At 44.7% G+C, this 22,648-nt stretch overlaps 1 protein-coding gene across 1 annotated transcript in view; it reads right to left on the bottom strand.

Annotated features, from left to right (window-relative positions):
* The window catches only part of myo16 (myosin XVI), a 99,942-nt gene that overhangs the window by 45,217 nt on the left and 32,077 nt on the right, over positions 1-22,648 (bottom strand). Inside the window, 9 exon segments of the mRNA XM_036540092.1 lie at positions 1,989-2,116; positions 5,027-5,092; positions 5,697-5,807; positions 7,724-7,874; positions 8,210-8,360; positions 11,093-11,168; positions 14,858-14,983; positions 15,478-15,602; positions 21,033-21,141. Coding sequence (XP_036395985.1) covers positions 1,989-2,116; positions 5,027-5,092; positions 5,697-5,807; positions 7,724-7,874; positions 8,210-8,360; positions 11,093-11,168; positions 14,858-14,983; positions 15,478-15,602; positions 21,033-21,141 — 1,043 coding nt within the window.

Genomic DNA, 22,648 nt, shown 5'->3' with positions numbered 1-22,648 from the left:
TCATGCTGTCACACAAGGCTGTACACAATGTGATTTTTCCTGATATTAAAGTTACATTGTTCATTTTATAAAAGCTACATTGTCACTGACTTATCAGTTCTTGTTTGCTAGAAATCCAAGAAAAAGGCTGAAAGAACAGAAACTGTTTAAGGGCTATGACTACTTTGGTGGATACCTTGGCGAATTTTCTGCCACCTCGTGATGACTATAATGACTTTGCGGAAGCTGCTGACTCAGCGACAGGACAGACACAGCCGTTCAAAAGTCGCAGCTAACAAACACCACCATCGCATTCTGTTAGTGAGTTTGTCCATCCACTGGTTCCGCTAATACAGAAATGATCCTGTTACAGCGAATCCTAACAAAGAGCAGATGGCTTTTAAAGGTCAATTACAGCTTCGACGAGCCACTCCATTAAAGTGTGAAGCACCTCATTCGTTCTGGAGCATATTGGATTTCAAGGGCATGTTGCATTTCTGAAAAAGGCACATATATCAGACCCTTGCAGACACGCTGTTTCCATTGCTCCCTGAAAACACAGCGATAAGCGAAACGCGGACGAGCTGGTGGGGCGTTTTCCCCCCCCTCACATCGGGGACTTTCTGTGATAAATGGGTTGCAGTCGTGATGAATGGACTTCTTGCGGGATCCAGCCCGGTCTGACGGAGCAATATGTTCGGCTTAACGAGGCGCGCGAATCAAGCGCAGGACGTAATTGCAATTAGGGAGCAGGGTGCATTCTGGGGTAAAAAAAGGGCTGAAGTTGATCCAGCGGTCTGAAGGTTGTATCGTCTCTGAGGGGTGTAAGAACTTATAGTGTTCTCGATATTATAAACGTTGCTATTGCGAGATGAGGTGAGGTGAATCTACCTCAAACTGTAGACACCTCCTAAGTTCAAGCACGACTCTTCATTCTCTTTAATGTGTAAACCAGGCTGCACAATGACGCCTCCAAAGATACTGTATGAAACGAAGATGGCGGACTCATATTCCAACCTCTTCCGTTAAAAAACAAACAAAAAAAAAAAAACAGCTTGATGTCATGTTGATGTTATATTGTGATGTAATTATTGATATGATGTCAGAGAGTTAACCATAACTTCCAAAAATTGAAAATTGGGTAGAATTACTGTAAATTGGGTAAATTAATGTAGGTTTCTCAGATGATACTTCCCAAGACCATGAATTATACTAGCTAACTTAGCTAACGTTAGGTATTTTGGGTAAGTTAGCTAGCTAGCTAGCTCTTTCTCCCTCCTCAGGTGTATTTTTCCATAGAGAATAATAAAAAAAAACAAAACAAACAAACAACAAAAAAAATCCGTCCCTTTGTGAAATCACAAACTTTTAGGTGCTCTGTTATTTGTTTAGTCTGTTTGTTTAGTTTAGTTTGTTTAGTCTTTTCCAACAGTTGGTTTGTTGGTTGTGTCCACACACAGCTCAGTAACAGGAGTTCCAATCGCACACGTATGTCCTGTTCGGAGTGAGAAGCAAGTGCAATTATTCAGCTTGCTCTGGTAACACTCATCAGCTGTGCACATGCATTACAAGTGCACCGTAACACAATGCTCTTTGCTCAGTGGATTACTGTACAAGATATGGTATCAACAAACGTCTGTCAAGCAGTCTGGATTCTATAGCTTATCTTAACAGGGAGCATCTTCACAACAGTAGTGGTGTGTGTGTGTGTGTGTGTACAGTCAGTGACAGTTGTTTCGAATCAGCTGCAGTGTGAAAGGGTATAGCCTCACTTTGCAGCCAGTTTGGATCTACACCTGCAGTAGAGGGGTGATGAATGAGTGAAGAGAGACAGATTTATTTTTCAGCACGGGGGATTTCTTCATGCAGTTACTCCAAGACAACAAGGTGGCTTGACACCAAAATAGGGAGGGGCAGGGCCATAAGGCGTGTCACTAGGGGAGAAGAGGGGCGGGGCTGTGGGACAGAGGGGGTGGAGCAGGGTGATGGAGCATGCCAGTGGGTGATACCTGAGAATGAAACACTGTGGCCGCCGCTCCTGCAACATCATGTGATAGGCCCTCTCTGCGGAGGAGAAGATGTGGGGGGGCAGGGAGGAGCAGAGACGACCACTGGAGCTCAGGTACAGCTGACTCACCTGGAGTGTGACAGAGAATCAAATCACCGGCACCCGTTACTTTTTGCCACACATCCAAAACATCCCTTAGACAGCCAGGACAGGCTGTGATGACTGCTGTTTCAGAGAGGTGGAAACAAAGCTGCATATCCTGGCAAAATGTGGGAAGAACAGAGAGGCAGAGAGCAAGGCAGAGATTCAAAATGACAGAAATAATGGAATAAAGAGCTTTAGAACCTTTATACTTGGAGCACAGACAGAAGCACTGTGCACCTGTAACATACTGCTCATTTTCAGAGAATGTGAGCATGGACTAATGGTTGTGCTCAAGGAAGTTGGCAAAAGGAAGAATCAATTAACAGAAAACCTTTGACAGTAATACCAGCCTTTCCTTTTCTCTCTCTGACAGGGAGGGAACAAACATTAGAACCCTGAGAAAAGCTCATTTTCTGCAATCTCTTGGTTGCCTATGTGTCCACTGTGAGGCACTGCAGCACCAACTTGTGATTCATAAAGTCCCAGTGGGGCTGATTCACCCTGACAGTCTCATTAAGACAGAGACGCCCACACACTCACAGCACAAACCCACCACACACATGCACAAACACACACATCTAGATACACTCACATGCACACACGCGCGGACACACACACACAGTCACACACCACCAAATACACTCACACATCCAAATGCAATCCTAAAAGCACACAGCTACACACAAATACACGTACACACATGCACATACCACATATGAACATACATATGCATGGCCAACTACACTCAGACAAGCACAGCCATACCTACACTCACACCCACACACATTTGTAAGCATGCAAACACATTCAAATGGCCACAACTGCACAGAGGCACGTGCATATATGCATGGACTCATACAAATTCACAAGCACAAATACAGCCATCCACCCAGGAGCCAGCCCACACATCCTTTGATGCATTCGAGTGTAAATGAGTACATGTTCTTTACATGTTCTATCAAATTAAGGTGGTTTAGAGACAGTGTGGTATAATCTGCAGAAAATTAACCTGTTCCTGAAGAGAGTATCAGGTTAGCTGGGTTGGCGCAGAATAGCAAAACATTGATAATAGCCTGATTTTATACAGCCAGATGCTTTCTGGTTTGGAGGTAACAGAAAACATGCTATTCATACCTTGTATCAAATGAAGCTGATTTAGAGTGTGCATGATACATACATTACCGACAGTGTCTATTTCTGGAGATAATATAGGGTCAGTGATGCAGATGCAGCAGAGACTAACACTGGTACAGTGAACATGCAGAGTAAAAGCCAGCTGACTTCGGAGAGGGGTCCGGCTTGGCTGTGTCTGTGTAACAGCAGGACAGTTGAGAGGATGTGGAATGGAAACAGGCCGTGCTCCAGCCTGCGCAATCTCATCACCATGCCTGGCTAAGCAGCGGGTGGGAGGCAGGGAGAGAGCAGGCTGGGTCTCCGCTGATGGATCGTGGGTGTTAGTTTGTCCTACTGCTGTTTCTAATGGATTCCCTCTCTGCACCCATTACCACTAACACACCCGGACACGTCTGAGCGTGTGGATGTTCGAGGCACGGAGGAGAGGAGGGAGAGGAAGGTGGAGGGAAAGAGAGAAGCACAGAGGGCCTGAGGTAATGCAGAGAAAGATGGGGAGACTGACCGAGGAAGAAAGGAAAATGAAGACAGGCAGCAACAGAGAGAGAAAGAGAGATAACAGAGGTGGAGGCAGACAGAGAAGGAGAAACTGAGAGAGACATAGACAGAGAGAAGGCAGAAGCTACACATTTCAATAGAGATATCTTTCATTTTGTTTTATATTTGCTTATCTCCACACTCTGAACACCAAAAACTGGAATGGAGCCTGATTTCACCATTGTGCAAGGAGACAGCTACAGTACTGGCCACAACTCCTTTAACTGATCCCACAGAAACAGCCACACAAATAGTACCCACAAAACTGAAAGCATCTCCTGCAACTCAGTAGATGCCTGGGTTAGAAAACTGACAGAGAGCAGGAAAGTGACAGCTCCTTCAACAGGGATGTATGTCCACTTGAGAATATATATCTAGAATAGTTTCATTTTCCGATATCCTTTGGCCACCAAGATTACCAAACCAAATCTTGCAGTGTTTTGCAGAGCTCCTGTTAATTCTGCATGTTCCTTCCATCTCAAGAAATCTGAAAACAGTCATTCAGGCAGGAAAATGGGGCATATCAATCACTTCACTGAATGTTCATAGGCTTTCTTTTGGATGTATAAGAGAAGCTCTGTATTTTTCTTCCTTTTTGGTTAATCCACAAACATTTGAACACCGGAAGTAATCGATTAGTAATCTCACAGAGGAGAATAATCAAATGTTTGGTGTCAGCCCTAAAGCTTTCCCTTGCCCTCTTCAGCACAGATGCAGGTGACAGGGGCATGAAAGGAGACCTTAGATGACCCCCCTCACTCAAGGAGCCATTCACTAGGTCCTCTCTGGACAGAGCGGGGCGTGCCCGTAAGCTCTTATTCATTTTGACCTTTTCAACAGCAATTAGCAGAGCGTGGCGCGGCTCGTGTATCATCCTCCTCCCTCTGACTGCACTGGAGTCAAAGTGGCCATTTTCCCCGCTCAGCAGTTTTAAAACCCATCTGATACATTCGGTAATATGGGTTATTTAGAAAGCAACTCAATCCCTTTAATATCCAGCCAGAGAGAGTGCGATTGGCTGTGTGTTTTACAGGCATACTCTGTATCACTGACAGGAAAAGGATGAATTATTAATGAAAAGATCAAGTCCGATTTCAAGTCCACACGGACCATTATCTACCACCGGAATGCACAGTTCAGAGCCCAACACTCCCAATCTCCAATAGACGAAGCCACAACACAGGAGACACTATTTTCTGCAATTCAATTTATGGAAATAATACTTACCAGTGTGGAATAGATAGGTAATTCCTTGTTGGGATTCACTAGCAGAAGAATATGGCCAATGTAAGTCTGAAAAAATAAGAAACAGGTATAATAATTGGGTAACTGCAGTTCATTTTCAGACTTGAGAGAGAAGCTGAAGCTTGGTGCAGTATGCTGTAAAAGGCAAAGAAAATGAAGGGGTAGAGGGAGTATATATGGCTTCCACTTCCCCTTCACCTTGCATTTGGGACAGTCCGCTTCCCAAAAGCACAGAGAGCTGTCCTCTGTAGGTAAAGTAATGAGTGAACAGGCCTGCTTTTAACCGTGAAATGGAAGTGAGTCCATTACGCACTGATTTACATTCAGAGTCACCGAAAGCAGGGGCCGAGGCCAATGTTTACACAGGCAGGTCTGAGATCAGACCTTAAATCACATCCCAGGGAACGAGAATGGGGTGAAAGGAACACCAGCAATCCTGGGTCAGCAGGGTTCATTTATTCAGGCCAGTGTTTGGTTACTTGTCTACAGGGGGTAGCTCACGATCACGATTTATGTTGGAGTTTTTTTTTGGAATGTTTAAATTTTGCTGCCTTTCAGTAGGTGTTTGCTATAGGATGCCTCACTCATACTTCTGTGAAATCCATAAAACTCACACAGGGGGCTATAGTAGTAAAGGATGTGGGGCACTCACATAGATCTGGTCGTTCCCAAAACGCTTCTGCATCTCATAGAGAAGGCTGCTGTCGGTCAGCTCGCTGAGGGAGGCCAGGTCATCACTCGGGGCGGGGGGCATGAGCCGCACCTGAAAGAAACAGAGCAAAGGTCACTGAGCCGAGCCACAGTAGCCTACGCAACCAAAGGAATCATGGGTGTCTCATGCACAGAGGTCAACCCAACTTGCAGAAGCTGCATATCCAGGAGGATTATGGGAACGTTGTGCACAGAGACCCATGGCTGGAGAGGAAAGGAGTGGCAATCCGCTCTCAGTCATGCAATGAGGCTTCCACCACCAGCAGGAAAGAAAAGGACATAAAGCCCTCCTCCCAGTATGCTCTACTTCAGAGGGATCACTATAACCTCCCACTTCAAAGCGTGGAAGCATTCCACCCACCCGCACACTTGCATAAACACACACAAACACACACCACTCTCCACCTGTCATCCTGGAGGGGGATGGAGGTCTGTGTGTTTCTGTGAGACACAAACTTCCTTATAGGCACATTGGTACCATATTGTAAATAAACTGATGGCTACAGCTAAAGGCAACATTTTTTTGACATAATAAAATGTCAACAGTCTTGGTCCTGCTGCCCGATCTCCTCCTCCTTTCAGCTCAGCTGTCAAACCCACATAGGCTGTGTTCCCCTGTAGGTTCAGAGACAATATGATCACTAAGAAGGGACAATTCATACGATTCTCCTAGGTTTTGACAGAATTCAATAGCCTCACCGCTTCGATAGTGGATATCCGTGACGATAATCTCACTCCTTGTCCCAGTCTGTGACTCTCTTTGAGTGAAAAATATTCAGTATTGTAAAACTGACATGCCACCCCTACACTGTGGGGTGGCAGTGTAGCATAGTGGTTAAGAAGCAGGACTCATTACCAAAAGGTTGCCAGTTTGATTCCTTGCTGTACCCTTGGGCAAGGTGCTTATCCCACAATTGCCTCAGTTAAACATCCACCTCTATAAATGGATAACATTGTAAATAACTATAACTGATGTAAGTTGCTCTGGATAAGAGTGTCTGCTAAATGCCAGTAATGTAATGTAATGATCACTTTCATCCTGCCCCCTTTAAAAAAAACTCTAGAAGGGAGCATGAATGGGTTTCCTTTTACGTAGAGAGCTGATCTTAAATGCATCTCACTGCCGTATAGGATCCCAACCATCTCAGTCAATAACCTTAACTCTCCCAACACAGATAACTACATATCCTAACTTGGCCTGAATGAGATAATCCAGCTAGTCCCTTCATGCTTTTTTAGTAAGATACTATAAACTGCTGAAGTCTACAGAGAATAGTGAACATAACAGAGCACATGATTAACATGCTCTACACGCATGTAAAAGCACAACACAGCTAAACCCCTCTGTGATGGTGAGGAAAAGAGGATTAGAGCTCCACTTTCCAGCTGTGAGCTGGTGTAGGAGTCCCAGTACGGTTGTTCTGAACAAACTCATCAAACCTCGTACTCTAATGCTCTCTAGTGGCTGGGCTATTGACACACTCCTTAAACATTGTCATTTATTTTTGTTTTGTTTTTACCCAAAGTCGTAAAGGCTAATCTCTCTCTTGCTCGGTCACTGTGTTAACTTCCCCCTTCAATTCCACGGCGTGCTGCGTCTGTCTGCGTCCGGCGATTGAAGAGCAATCACAGTGCCGCTGTAGCGGAGTTGTCATGCCCTGGTAGAACATTCAACAAGCATGTACACCTCATGAGAAGACCCAGTGGCCCTGTATTTCACTGTTGTCTTTTCATTTAGGTTCTTTTGCAGTTCAGGCTCTTGGTTCTCCTGCATCAAAGCCGTTGTGTGTTGTGGGGTGTGAGCTTCCAAATTCTGTGCCAGGAAAGGGCTGATGCCCAAGTTCTGGAAATTACACCAATATCATTTTTGCAATGGCTATCATTTGCTGTTTGACTTGCTCTGGTACTGCTTTACAGTGTCATCTAAACATTATTGGTTACCCTTACAGTTGGCTGGTGTGGACTTGCCTGCTCCACTTTATTTGCACTGGTGCCAAAGGAGCCATCAATGCCACTGTCCTGGGAGGGCTGCTGGGCCAGAACCCCAACGGAGTCCCTGAACATGGCGTCCTTCTCCAGGAGACTGTCCCACTTGGAGATGGGGATGGCATGGCGGGTTCTACAAGACAAGGAGTTGGGGGGGGGGGGGGGGTAAACAGGCTTGGAAACACGACTGAAAAATCAGCGCTTGTTGTGGTCCTGATGCAATTGTATTATGTATACCCACTGAGCACAAAAACAAAATTGCACAAAGATCAGTGGAGAAAGGTGGACAGCAGTCATACCGCCCTATGGTTCCAGATTCCAACAACATAATCAAACGCCATCTCAAAAGTGACCTCTTCCTAATCCCATGCAGATGTGGGTATGAGATGCACACTCTGTTACATTCTTCATAAGAACAGTAAAGTAGAAAATAAAATGGTTATGGTAATGAATTATGGCAGGGCCTACAGTTTCTTGACGGGCGCTGCAACGTCATTGATGATCTCCTCGTAGAGCTCGTCTAATGTGAGCGCCTGAGCCGAGGGGTCTCTCAGACTCTGTTCCCAGCATTCCTCTCCTTTCAGGAGCAGGCGCCCGATGCAGTCTGAAGCAGCCACATCTGCAAACCAAAGGAGACAGGCTTTCGCAGTTGCCTTGGTGATCGAGGCAGGCTATGCTGCCTTAGCAATGCAAGACGACTCAATAACACAACGCCGAAAGCTGCTGGGTTAGTGTTCCCCGCAGAGGCAGAGGATAGCACCCTTTCTTCAGCCCAGGCCTCAAACGTCAATCCATAAGTATCCAGAGTGGTCCCTCATGAGGAATACCCACAATGCACCTGTTTCTTCTATGACTATCTGCCAGACCAGAGGACAGAAACAAGATCACTGCTCCAAAATTTGTGCTGTTTGTAAGAAAACCTACATGCTGACTCTTAAAACATGAATCTGCTCCCTGAATGAGTTAAATAAACCACTACCAGCACTCAGTAAGGGGCAGAATGTGTAAATTACAGTGCTTCTGAGCACAGTAGCTGAGACTTACCTGCGTGTAGGGGAAGTCAAAGAAAAGTGTAACAACTTGAAAGAAATATGCACGAAACTGTTGTTTGTATGATCCATACTAACTGTATCAAGTCAAATTGCAAAGAGAATTCCTCATAATTATAGGAACACATGTAACAGGGCTGTCCATACAATCATTCGTCTATCTGCATGATCAAGGGAAATGTAGTCTTGTAACTCCAACACGGAAGATCAATAAGATGATCCAAAACAAAGAATACCATTTGCAAAAACAATGCACACCCACTCACTCCAACCAATGTATATGTGCAGCGGATTCCAAATAGGCTGTGGTAATTTGTTCTTTCATTATGAGCTGTTGATCTCACAGGTTACTCAACGTCTGCCACATGCATGATCAAGTTTGAGATCACAGCTCCAGAAGAACATAAAGGTGAGAACTGTAAATCATTGTCCGTTATAACTGTACGCCTCAAGAAAGGAACAGCATTGCTCTTTTTTATTTAATTCTTTAAAGATAGCAAGTGTTGCCAGGAGGCAGAGAGTGAAATTGACGAGATTGGCTTTCGCCCCTGTGGCGGTACCAGGCATCCTGAGGCTAATCCTCCAGCCAGAATGAGTTACTGATCAGCAGGGAGAGCACGGAGCAGAGGGCTGTTACATCATAGATCAAACTGTGTTAGCGGGGATACTTGAGAGTTTGAATTTCTAATGTTTTAAGTTGACTTGCAAAGGACTCATTTTCTCCACGCAGGGATTTGATTGAAATTATGATTCCTAAAGCCAAAGCTTTCATGAGACCAAACAGAGCCCGGAATCCTGCTGAGAAATCACATCTCCTGTTACATCGTGTTCGGCAGCACATGTGCTGGAGTCTTCAAACAGCTTTAAGTCTCTTATTTCCATTACATTCAGCACTAATCCCTCACATGTAATAAACAGCTTCTGTAATAGCGCGATAAGGTTACTGGTGCTCAGGGCACACATTCAGAGCTGAATGGAGGACTGGTCATCTTGCAGTAATACGATGCTGGTAGGAGGAAGCTTACATGACTTGTAAAAGAACCACACATGGTCTTACGGGTGTTTGAGCCAGGAAAAACGAGACACAAAGAATGTCTGTGAGCACGAGAGAGTCATGAGCACAATAAAGGTCTGCCAGCACAATGGCATGATCTTTTACTGCCCTGTTCACATTGTGTCTGTATTTTCTCTTGGCATTGTGCCCTAGAGCCCTGTAGGCATTGATCTTATGTCTTATTGGCCTGCTGGCATTGTCTTGGCACCCTGGTAGCATTGGACCACGCTAGCATTGTCATGTGTTGTTCTGTTGGTTATGTGTCTTATTGTTTGGTTAGCATTGCATTGTATTAGCCTCTTTTTGCCCTCTTAGCATTGTCTTGTGTTGCCCAATTGATCTGACTTCTCATGTGCCATTATGTTCTGATAGCTTTTTTAACTTTGTCTCGCTGTCCTATTAAATGAGTTTTGGGTTTTTGTGATGTGATGTGAGCCACTCAGTGCTCTTGGCTCTGATTTTTTCTGACAAAAATGTGACAAAATATGAACTGCTGGGAACAAATCATGACAATATGACATTCAAGAGAAACTTCCATAAATCACTTCAAACTTTTAAATGGCATCCAAAGACATTGTGCACTTTGAACACCCAGACGAACATGTTCCCTGCGGCTCAGTTTTCAGAAAACTTAAAATTAATTTCAAGTTCCAATTAGACATGCATGTTAAAGAATAATTGTAAAGTGAACAACTATTTTTTTTTCCAGAGAACAGCTGCAGACATTGATACTGAAATTGAAATTGTGTTTGTTTTGCTTTAGACTCCCACTTTTATCTAATCACATTAAATTCAGAGGACGTCCTGTTCGGAACTGCTAAGATAACTCCTTCCCCATGAATGGAATGCTAAGATCAGTCCTCCGCCTTAACTATTTCATGCTGAATTCAATTAGAGCCCTGCAGCATTTTAATAACAGACGTTTACTGTTGGTTTTATTTTCTAGTGACTGATCGGCTCAAGTGGCAGGATGTTGATTTTAGATTTCAGTGATGAATACCTCCACACTCCTGTGGAGGTCCACTTGGTCGCATGCAAATCACATCCTGAGAGGTAATGAATCAGATTTTATTTGTTTTTTATCTTAATGGGGCGGGGGTGGTGTGGGGGTGTCGGGACTGTTTTCACTTTCTCGGAGTGCTTGTGGACACTGTGTCGGTGCAGATTGTCGGGAGCAATCGAAGGCCATTTCCTCGCCTCATTAATGATTGCGTGCGGTCGTGTGCGGTTTTGCTTGGTTCACCCCACCTGAGGGCTTGTCTCCATTGCAGTTCAGGAGGGTAGGGTTTGCCTGTCGTTTCAGCAGTTGGCCCACGACAGAGGTCTGCAGGAAGACAAGAGGAAGATAAACACATTGGCGACTTTGTTCCGAGTCTAAGAGTGGCTGGGGATCTTATAAGAGAGGAACAGATGATTCAGCTCTCTCTCTCTTCCCCAACATCTGCTGGCATCCCCTCCGCTAACACTGCACCATTAATCTCATATTCTGCTGTCTGCGCCTTCAGTGCTGTAAATGCTGCTGGATTGATTGTGTACACCTCATTAGCTGTGGCGGTGTCACCTGACAGGCAGCGATTGTACCCCAGTGAGGTGCGAGTGGCGCGTGTTGTCCCTGCTTGACAGAGTATAAATCACTGAGCGACTGCGGCCCTCTGTGTGACAGATCGTCTGTCAGTGCTGTCACCCCAGGGGATGCGAGGTGTGTGTGTGTGTGTGTGTGTGTGTGTGTGTGTATGTGTGTGCGCGTGCGCGTGTGTGTGCGCACATTGCCATCAGCTGTGACACTTCAGAAGCTCCAAAGCACACACTCAGGTGAATAAGAATGATAAAGATGAGATTTGTGGCAAACTGTCGAGGCATAAAAATCAGGAAAAATGCATGTGGGCTCTGGGAATCAATGGCAGGTGCTGCAGGCTAACCGACACGCTGTGGCATGGTAGCATGCACATGAGGAAGCTGACAGAGCAATGTGTGCGATTTAGACTGATACTCACAGTGGGTTAAGACCCAAGGAACTAATGAGAACAGGTCATGCAAGAGGAAGCAGCTGAGTAAAAGCTCAGAGTAGTAAATCAGTGAATACTCACATACACAGAATATACAGCAACTGCCATTTTTATGGGGTATGTAATTAGAGGATGGTTTTGAACATTTAAGTTTAATGGGAAAAAATGAATGCAAAAGGGAGCATGGAACACTTATGAGAGACTGTGCTGCATCCAAAAGGAAAACAGAAGGCTTGTGATGTAACTCAACTGATGACAGATGAGACAGGGGAGAGGAGGGTTTGCCCACGTCAAAGACATGATGCTTCAAAAAAATAAGTATTGAGATATTCTCTATATAGGTATATTCTGCTATTATACTACAGTGGAAGTCAAGCGCTCCTACAAAAATGCAGGTGTAGCTATATAAGAGAAACTTCCACCATTTTTTCCAATGACAAAAACAGTTTTGGGCTTGATTTGTGTTTCATGTGAGAGCAAATGAAGAGGAAGCTTAAAAAGGTTTGGAGAGCAGATGTCGCAGACGTGATCAATTCCTGGGGCAGCCATTGCTTACGGCCAGCTGACTGAGTTTCTTTGGTCACATGACCTATGGACAGGGCAGAATCTTGGTTTGGGGTAGAGTTTGGCTTGAGCCCAGTGGAGACCACAGCGAGGGATATCCTGTTTCACATCCTTATCAGCAAGGGGCGCTTTGGCTGCAAGCCCTTGGAGCAGCTGCTGTGGAAGGGGGGGGGGGAGATACCAGAGCTAGCAGCTGATCTGCCCCAACGCTTCCCTTCTCATGAGGCCATAAGATGGGCCTGCTGACTCAGAGGGGGTTAACATGGCTGTATATAGGTCACAACCCCCTCACCCCCCTAAAAAATGAAAGCCCCACTGTTTGCAGAGCCAGAGTTCAGATTACCCCTGTGTAGGTGGAGCCAAAGTCCATATTGCTCCAGTGGGTGGAGCTTGGGTTTAAATTACCCATTAGGGTGGAGCCAAGGTACAGATCACCCATGTGGCCAGAGCTACAGTATGGTTCAGAATAAAGTAAGAGTTTACAGTGCAATACAATTGTAATAGCAGATGTAGCTATACAGGAGCTAATAGACATGCTGTGTCTCTGAATCTCACCCAAATGCACTCCCACACATGTAATAGTGTCAGGTAGATGAAACAGCTTGCTGCAAACATCACTGCCCTCCATATCTTCCCTGCCAGGTTGTGTCCCTCAATGACACCCAGAGCTGTGATTTATACAGGCACTGAGAGAAGTATATGAATCATTTATCCTTAGTGACTCTGTTCTTACCCACACCTGGCTGCCCTCCAGAACTGGGCTCAGGCAGCCAGGAGTGGATTTGTAGTAATGAGTGTTGGGATGACCGCGGAGGATGCCCCCCCATCCCATCCTATTGCTTGATTTAATAGCATCCCCCCTCCCCACCCCCGCCTTCTCTCAGATTTGTCAATTTTCTACATCATAACGCACTGACATCTCATTTACTGAATGGGCCCTTTGCCCGGAACGGTTTTGACAGGGAACCTTCGGAGAGATATACTGCTCCGTAAAGCCCACAACCAAACCATGGGCATGGAGAAATCGGCACCCCTGTGGACCCACTTGCATCCATTGGACTCCCCGGCCCCAGAGAGCCCCTCTACATCTGCTCCCCTCCTCTGATGTCAAACACTCCAGCGACATGTTTCTAGCCCAACCCCAGGATCACAGTGCTCAGAATTGACTGACAGAGAATCAGGTGAGGGAGAAGGGGCGGAGCTTCACAACTATTTTAAAGGTGATGGGTTTGATCACAGGATGTTAAGGTGAGATGGGAAATAGAAAACAGGGAAGACCAGGGATTGGTCAATATATCAGACTTATAGTGAGTGTGGATAGGAGGGAGGCATCCCTGCTGTGCTAAATGCTAGAGGAGCATCGGAGGAAAGATGCAGCGTTCAACAAAGCATGACTCATAAATGTCCAACAGCTATGAAGTCTGCCCCTGCAATATGCAAATAGCGAAAGAAAGGAATTGTCTAAAATGAGAGCAAGTTCCCTGTGTCAGCATAACCCAAGTCACACGGGAATATATCAAATATTTGCTCATGTAAGCAAGATACCACAACAACCCCCCCCCCCCCCCCCAAAAAAAAACCTCTTCATGTAAAACTACTGTAATAGTTGTCTTAGTCATCGAGATTACAATAATATTAGGCAGTATTATGAGATATCCTGAGTACACAGGTTTGAATCAATACAAGATCTATTCATGAACATACAGAACATTTCTTTTCCCATACACTGTTTGTTTCTCTTTTGGGTTTTTCAAGAGGTGCTGTGTGGTATCAGGAGTTAGATGTTACTGTGTTTATTAACCAGGTCCAATTGAAAGGTTATATGTATTTAAAGGTAAGGCTCTCTGTCTGGTAATTCTGTTTGATAGACAGAGATATAGATAGTAAAGATAGGTGTACCTGACCTGTTTAATAGATCAAGACACTTGTAGACAACCTGTCCTCTTCTCTTGCCACGCCATGTGAATTCAACCAATATTAATTGGTGTTACCGCTGCATTTTATTTTGTGCAAATATGATGTGATAATGCAACAGATTCATCCAAATCTGGAAAGATAAATTAGGGAGTTTTTTGCAGTACATAAATATATAAAAACATACATAAATATATTTAAGAGTGAAATAACTGCACAAGAAAAACATAGTGACTTACTAGGTAACATGATTTCTGCAAAGTAGGATTCATGACTCAGAACAAACCTCCCATGACCATTTGTATTCAGCAAAAGACAATTAAAATAACCATACTGCCAGAAACTGTCACTTACTCATGATGTCAATGGGGCTCGACAGGTTGGACAGACTATCCATGAGGCTACAGACAGAAAGTTCATAGAGAGACCTTGTAGACTGGAGCTAGCAAATTGGCATAAATGTTCCCTGGTTGGATATAGCCTGTTACCTGTGGAATCAGGGGGCGGATAAAGTGGTAGGGGCGTGTACCTGTCCATATTTAGCTGCTAGGTGCAGGGGGGTCCAGAGGTTGTTGTCAGCCACATGGAGGTCAGCTCCATTCTCCAGCAGCAGAGAGACGACTTCCTTGTAGCCGCTGGCACAGGCTATATGTAGCTAAGGGCAGAAGAGAGCATAGTCACATGCATGCTGCACAGGTGGAATAAATGGAGAAGGTAAGGCATAGACTTGAACATGGATGAAAAATGAATATATTATCTCAGTAAGTACGAATACAACACACAACTACAGATTAAGTACAAAGCAAATTAGTTGTAGCAAGTATAAACAGCCCTTTATTGGTTCTTGTTAAATAAAAAAGCAGAGGTCCAAGCACAGATCTTTGGAGAACTCCAATTCCTATGAAGCCCATTTCAGGGAGGATTCCTCTTTCAAATCCCTCAGGTCAAGCTGCAGGAGATGATGACCATACATTTGATTTTAATATTGCTTACACAGTACTCATGATAGAAAAGGCAGGATTAGCATGAACTGAGGAAGAAATGAAGCTGCAACTCTAAACCCTGCTGGGGATGACTTCAGCATGCAGAAGACCATGGTTCATCACCTTGCCAGAGCAGCCTGATTTGACCCAGGTGAAAAGTGCTCACCAAAGTGACCCCTTCGTCGTTGCACTGGTTGACACTCCCCCCTGCCTCCACAAGGTGGCCGACGTCCGACAGCATGCTCATTGACCGCTGAATCTTCATGTGATGCATGCAGGTAATGTCCACACCTTGGGAAGAAAGGGGCAAACTTACTACATTGCTAATAAGGCACTTAATAGCCCTCAATGGTAGTAAGGGGGCACCTACTAGCATTGTGGGCTGTATCGTTGTGTGCATGTTGACATCATTACACTGGTCTGCAAATAAAACACTTTTTCTGAGTAAAATTTATCCAATATAACAACACCGTGGGCATTGAGAATGGAGAAGTAACTCATATATTGCTAATTTGTGCTACCCCCTGAAATGTTTCAGTTATTATTTTTATATTTTCCATCCTATTACAATGGGAGGTCAAACACTGCTCACACATGTAGATCAAAGTAAATGAGTTCTCACAGCTCTGTTTCATTTCACTGACTGAGAAAAATTGGAACTTATGTTTATTAGTCACACATACGGTTTCCCCTTGGCAATTCAGGCACTGGAACTAATTCTGCCGTGTACCCTTGTTAGAGAGAAATTTCTCTTGCCTTCTACAGGCTCAATGTTTTACCACAACTGTAAGTAACTCCAGTACAAACAAATAGATTTTCTTATAAATGTACCCAGTAGGCTACATGCATAAAATCTTCTTATTATACTAAACCTAAGAGAAATGCTTTTACCATCATGTAGCCATGCATAGAAGGCTACGCAGCAAGGCCTTTGAGCTGTTTAGGCATTTACAGTAAAAAACAAACAGACCAAAATGCTGCTTTCCTGATTTGCATGAGATCAAAATAATGCATAAAAAGACATTGTCAAGGAATCACTGTTAAAAATTGGTGGACAGCAGAGAATGATCAATTTCTGCAAATGAATGACTGGATGACCCACAGATCCATTTGCTAGTGGATACAGTTGTATGTTTACCATATGAGCATGACTCCAACTAAAGCAAATGACCATGCAGCCGGGGGCTTTTGAGTTAACATCTGTCACAGTCACTGTGGCACAGCCCCACTTCTTCACAGAGCAGTCCAGTGGTCTGGTGGTGTCACCTGGGCATTGTCACCAACATTACCTTAGTGATTGAAAATTCTGCCAGGTGATGAAGATCAGTGCTGTCATTCAGGTCTTCCTTTCATCAGCAAAACCAACTATTTTTTTTAAATACAAATCAATCATTACTGTGGTGACAGTGAATAACAACGTCAATGACTGCCTAATGGGCGGTTCTACTCACATACCTTAGCGTGTCTGGCTGCGGTTCTGGGCCTAGGCAGAGAGAACTGTCACAGCCTTATGGCACACTTTTCTATTCGACATGGCATTTCTGCGGATGCGGTAGGAAAGACCTTGGCGCACAGCTGCTGTAAACAGCTCAGAGCCATCGCTAATCACGGCAGGGACAAACAGCAATCCACTACAGGACTGTAATGGTTTTGTCATATTTCAGACAGCATAGCCCGCACGTGGATCAGCCCCTGAGAGATCGCCCGCTAGACGGCACGCACACACTCGGCCGGCAGAACCTCAGCCGTCAGTAGGGCCCGTCTGTTTCACTGCACCTCTGACAGCATGACCCAGTTGGGTTCTGATGGGTTCAGGGTCATTGAAATAGCCGAGTTACTTCCCCCTTAGGCTTCAGGTGTCTGACAGCGTGACCCAGTCAGGTTCTGGTTCTGATGTCTACCTACGACGGACTCCACCTCCTTGGCTGTCATGGCTCTGTCTCATCGTCTGGGGTCACCAACATACCCCGCACTCTATGCAGCAGGTGATATCACCATCTTGGAAGCAGCAAGCATGTGTGTCTGTCTTGGGATAAACAATTGAGTCTGTATGCTGATCCACAAACAGGAACGCAAGATCATCTCCTCCTTTATCTTGTAATTTAAAGCAGATAAGAAAGTAGGCTGCACTTTAGAGGTGATTTATGGATACACATTAGCCCTCAACTAACATGATATATAACGAAGGATTGGAACGAGGTGAAACTACCCACAGTAAAACACAGTTGGTTACCCTTTTCAGCCAAGATCAACAGTCTTTTTTTTACGACCTTGTTTGTTTTGACAGGATGTATCTGCAGACAGTATTTGGTAGTGACAATAAAACTAGAGGTCAACCGGAACATTCCATTGTAATGAAGATGTCTTTCTTTTCCCTCTGAGTCGATATTTGTCGCTACGACAACGCCATGGTCATACCACTTCACATGACCCTACCTCTCTTGAAGTTCAGACGGACACAAAGAGCCTCATTGATTATTTTCTTTTCTCCAGCCTGATCGATTCCACGGTCGGTACAAAGTAAACGTGGTCACCTCCCGTTTTGGTTAGCTTTCCTTTCCCATTGATTTTTCTGGAGCGGTTACTCATGGTACGCTATGAGGACTGAGCTTGGCTGAATGTTAATCGTGGGAATTCCTGGCGCACTCATTTTCACTCTTGCTAAATCAGTTAGCGCTGCTGGAGTATGCGGACTAATTAAGGCCCGAAAGTGACCAGCTGAATTAATTAGCGCTATCAAATGATGAAACATCAGCACTGCTGCATGGGGCCACTGGCAGCCCACCCCTCCTTTCTTGTGCTGGAAGAAGAGGCTTTGGAAAGTCACCTTTGCTGTTGCATGCTGGGAATTAAACTGTAGATAGAGTACACAGAGAGAAGGAGAAAGCGAGAGAGAGAGAGAATGCGGCACAGAATTGTCTGAGCACTGAGCTGCTTAGAGGCTGGAAGTGGATGGGACATGAGTGATATGTTTTGGGGGGTGTTCGAGGAATCATATGGCAGGTGGAGATTGGAGGGGGACAGCTGCTGGTTAGACAGCTGTCAGTCGTGAGGAGCTCTCATCCTTGTTCACAGTTCCCAGGCAAGGAACGGCAGTGGTGAACGCAGTCATATGCCCCCCTCAGCGGGGCGCGGCTCCAGAGAGCGAGAAGGCCCGAGGGGGCTCTTCACCTTCCCGCTGACTCCTGCGAGTCAAAACTCGCTGACGAGGCGGAGGAGCAGGGGGACGGCATTGCCTCCGAATGTGGGTCACGTTTTATTCCGTTTATTTCTGCTGCGTGTGGAGAGCTTCCTGATCCAGCGGGCAGGGCGGACAGCTCACTGCCAATACCCGCAAGAGAAGAGCGGACAAAAAGGCCTTCTGCGAAAAGCGAAAAATATGCACTGCCTGCACAATATAGAACACTCTCTGCTGAGACAATACAGTAGAACTATACAGCATTTCTCCTTTGCACTTCTGAACACATTTGGGGGAATCACATTTACATTTATTCATTTAGCAGACACTTTTCTCCAAAGTGACTTACATAGGTTGCAGTTCTTTACAATGTTATCCATTTATACAGCTGGATATTTACTGAGGCAATTGTGGGTTAAGTACCTTGCCCAAGGGTACAACAGCAGTGTCCCAGCAGGGATCAAACCGGCAACCTTTCAGTTACGAGTCCTGCTCCTTAACCACTATGCTTTTCACACCACACTTTTTTCCACTTAGCAGACACTCCTATCCCGAGCAACCTACATAATGCTTCTGATTAGGCAAATCAACAATAGCACAGGTACGAAATTGCTCACAGTTGAAACGGTGTTGTTGTAACATAATGTTATGCACAAGTGGTGTAGTGAACAGAAATTAAATGAGAAAGTGCAATCACAGCAATCCCAAGATGCACTAGTAACGGAGATACAGTCACATTAGTGATGTTACTGCTAGGCCAGGGACCTGGGAAGAGGGAACAGAGAAGCAGTCTGAAGAGAGACTGTAAAAACAGTACAGCACATCTGAGGTGGTCCCGGACTGCCAGGAGAAGGCATCGATCTCCGCCTGTCTCAGCGCCATCCCTCATCATCGGGGTGGCGAGTGACTGATTTTGCTTGATGGCCCCGGGTTCGAGCGAGCGTGTGAGATGGCTCTTGAGAGGCTGTCCTCACTGTAAAGATCAATTACCCCTGATGGCACTGCTGGGACATGGAGCCAGCCCAGCTCAGCTCTTTATGCTCGACGGCAGATGTGACTCCTGCCATCTTGATGGATTAAATGAGAGCAAAATGGCTTTTACTTTCTCGCCCTATAACACAATAAATGAGTCTATTCAGGGACATGGGCTATATAAAACATAGTGACATTACGTGTGTTAGCGCTGCTGCCATTGGGTTAGCGGGCTCTCCGGTCGCTAGCGGTCATACAGTTATTGCATTAAGGTGGCCTTTAACATGAGCCAGTGCATAATGGTCTAGATGTCGTATGTTCTATTATTAATCCTCCGCTCTCCCTGGAGAGAAGAAAATAAAGAAAAATGATTCATTTGCTCATCCGCGGTTTGTCTCTCAGTCAGGAACTGAGGTACATTTCTGTACTGAAGCGTCTCTGCGGAGGGACTTGTTTGCAGAAATTACCCAGGCAGATTCTGCATTGTTTTCTTCTTCCTGCATGATAGCTGCATATTGGATAATAGCACACTCCTTTATTGCAGAGTTATGTGATCTAATTTACTCCTGTTATGGACTGAACTCTTGTTAAGTGCATAACATCACAACAATCTCCAGCATATGCAGTTATGAGGACCCTGCTCTATTCAGTGGACCTCAGTGTGGCTGCATTGCCTTTTATAATGTTTTATTTTCCTAAATATTTTCATGTAGATGGGTGATGATATTTAAACCTAGCCCACACACTACTGGAACTGACACAAACCATCTCAAATAGAGAAGTTTTTAACTTTATGTTTGTATCAAATTATGATCTGTTAATGTCTCTTCTCAGCTGAGTGGTAGAAACCAGTACTTTGGTCTGTAATTAATCAATTATTGTCCTTAACTTTGGCTCAGGCATAAATGCAAGTGCTACTAAAGTGGTAATGATTTGAATTCAATAAAGGTACAATTGATTTCATTACCTTTTGGATTAGATCACTGTTGACTGTGATTGTGAAGAATAAAAACAACTTTTGCGTTTAACCGTGAGGCAAAGTTAAGGGCGAATGCTGATTGAATGCGGCCCCTGGTGACCATGCATCTGCCAGGGACGACTGCCAGCAAGACTGATTAACAAACAGTTTTGGGTCCTTCTGTTCTTCCCCAAGGGCCAGATCACCTTGCTGTCACAGACACGGGGCTCGGGCAGGGTCGAGAGGACACAGCTGACTCTGCCAGGACAAGCCCTGAGACAGAGCAAGACCGCAAGGCTGTGACCGGGTGGTTACAGGTTCAAACTAAATTCACTAAAGTTTTACGATCCTTTCTAGTGAGGAGCATGCATGCTTTAGCAGGTCCAGCAATGGTAAAGGAATATTGAGCAAATATGACACAGTATAGTTTATATATAATGTAATGAAGACTTGCAAATAGGGTTAAATGAGAACTTCTTGCTGTCCCTGTCCCGTTCAAAGACTGACATTTGCTTTACAGGGCTTTTGGCAATCTTTATTTTATTGTGCTAGTGAGCAAGGCCTTTAAATAAACATGGCTTCAGAAAATAGAGCATGTGATTCTGTTCCATACCATTCTCTTCCATGTGCTTGAGCAGTATGAGGTTGGTTTCAGTCCCCTCCATGGCATAATCTAAAGGAATGTTCCCATAGACGTCCTGCAGTAGCATGTTTGCCCCAGCCTTCCAAACGCATCAGAGAGAGAGAGAGAGAGAGAGAGAGAGAGAGAGAGAGAGAGAATTTTTGTTGAACTTGTACAATGTCTTTTTTCTGTTTTTGTTCATGCTTTGGCAATATGAGAACACACTGGTCAGGTAAATAAAACAGTCTGATTTAAAAAAATTAAATTGAATTGAATTAAATTAGGAGAGAGAGAGGGCAGGAGAGAGAGGGTGAGAGCGTAATGAGATAGAGAGATGGAAGGTGGGGGAGAAAGGGAGAGGTAGAGAGGAATAGAAAGGCAAGTTAATAAACCACTTCACATAACTGGTAAAACACTCACACCACAGAGGGTTAAATAACACCAGGGATGGCCAGAACATAATAGCTCTGCCTTTGAAGATCAGAATAATGTACATTTATTCACATGTTATTCTGGCTGGGCTGATTTTAATTTAAGTGCATACAGAAAGAAATAAGAGATGGAGAAAGACAGCTTTTTCAACGCCTATGTTAACATGGGAATAAAGACACATCACTAACATATACAGGATGCATTCATTAAATCAATTGAGCATAGAAATCGTAAATCATAGTCTGCTAAATCTTGGCCATCAGGACCCAATATCTCAGTAATTACTCTGTAATTACACTAATACTTACTCCCGCAGGCTAGGAGAATACTTCATCTCAAACACTTTCCAAACACTCAAACACTCAAACACTGCCCTGTGCTACCGTTGGCTAGCAGCCCTTCCTTAGGTCAGCCATTGTGTGTAGAGTAAACACATAACATAAATCCATCCTTTTCAACACCCATTTTAACTAACAGGCATGTTCCATATATCAGTGAGAATTATCCCTAATCAATTAAGAGGTCTGTTGGGGTTTATTAAGCTATTCGTTAAGGCAACAAAGCTCTGTGTCAGTTCATAAGAAACAGCATGAGATGAGCAGCTTGGCACTCCTGCGGTGAATGTTCTTTATTTAATTCATCTCTTGAGCACCCCGCTGGTGGACCACTCTTCCCCTTGTTCATTTAACAATGAGTGATGCTGGTGTTTCACTGCAGTGGCTTGTGGAAAGTGTTGTCAGTGTTTCACTGCAGTAATTTGTGGAAGGTGTTGCTAGTGGTCCAGTACTGTGTGGGAGTTTTTTGGAGATCACGTGGAGGGAGACATGGCTACACTAACGCCGCACTCATTGATCGTAACAACTCTTAGCACCTCAGCACTTTGCCCAGTAGAGACCCTCTCTCCACACTTCTGCTGAGACAGATTGGACCCGCAGGATTATCGAATAGCCAACAATGCCGACATCGATCGAGAGATTCCCAGAGAGGCGAGGGGCAGAGAGGCAAAGAGGTTTCAAGATCGTCGTTACAGCTCTGTTCATCATGAATCTTGCAGACATTGCTGGCAAAGCCTTAAAGCCAAAACTGCACATGTTTGTGCTAATGCTAATGGGTTTTTTTTTTTATAGGGAGCAACACTAATGCTGTGGTTCCAAGCATTCTTAAATCGACTTCCA

Source organism: Megalops cyprinoides, chromosome 11, assembly GCF_013368585.1.
Source record: "Megalops cyprinoides isolate fMegCyp1 chromosome 11, fMegCyp1.pri, whole genome shotgun sequence".
Taxonomy (NCBI): Eukaryota; Metazoa; Chordata; class Actinopteri; order Elopiformes; family Megalopidae; genus Megalops; species Megalops cyprinoides.
This window is presented reverse-complemented; position numbering and strand designations above follow the sequence as displayed.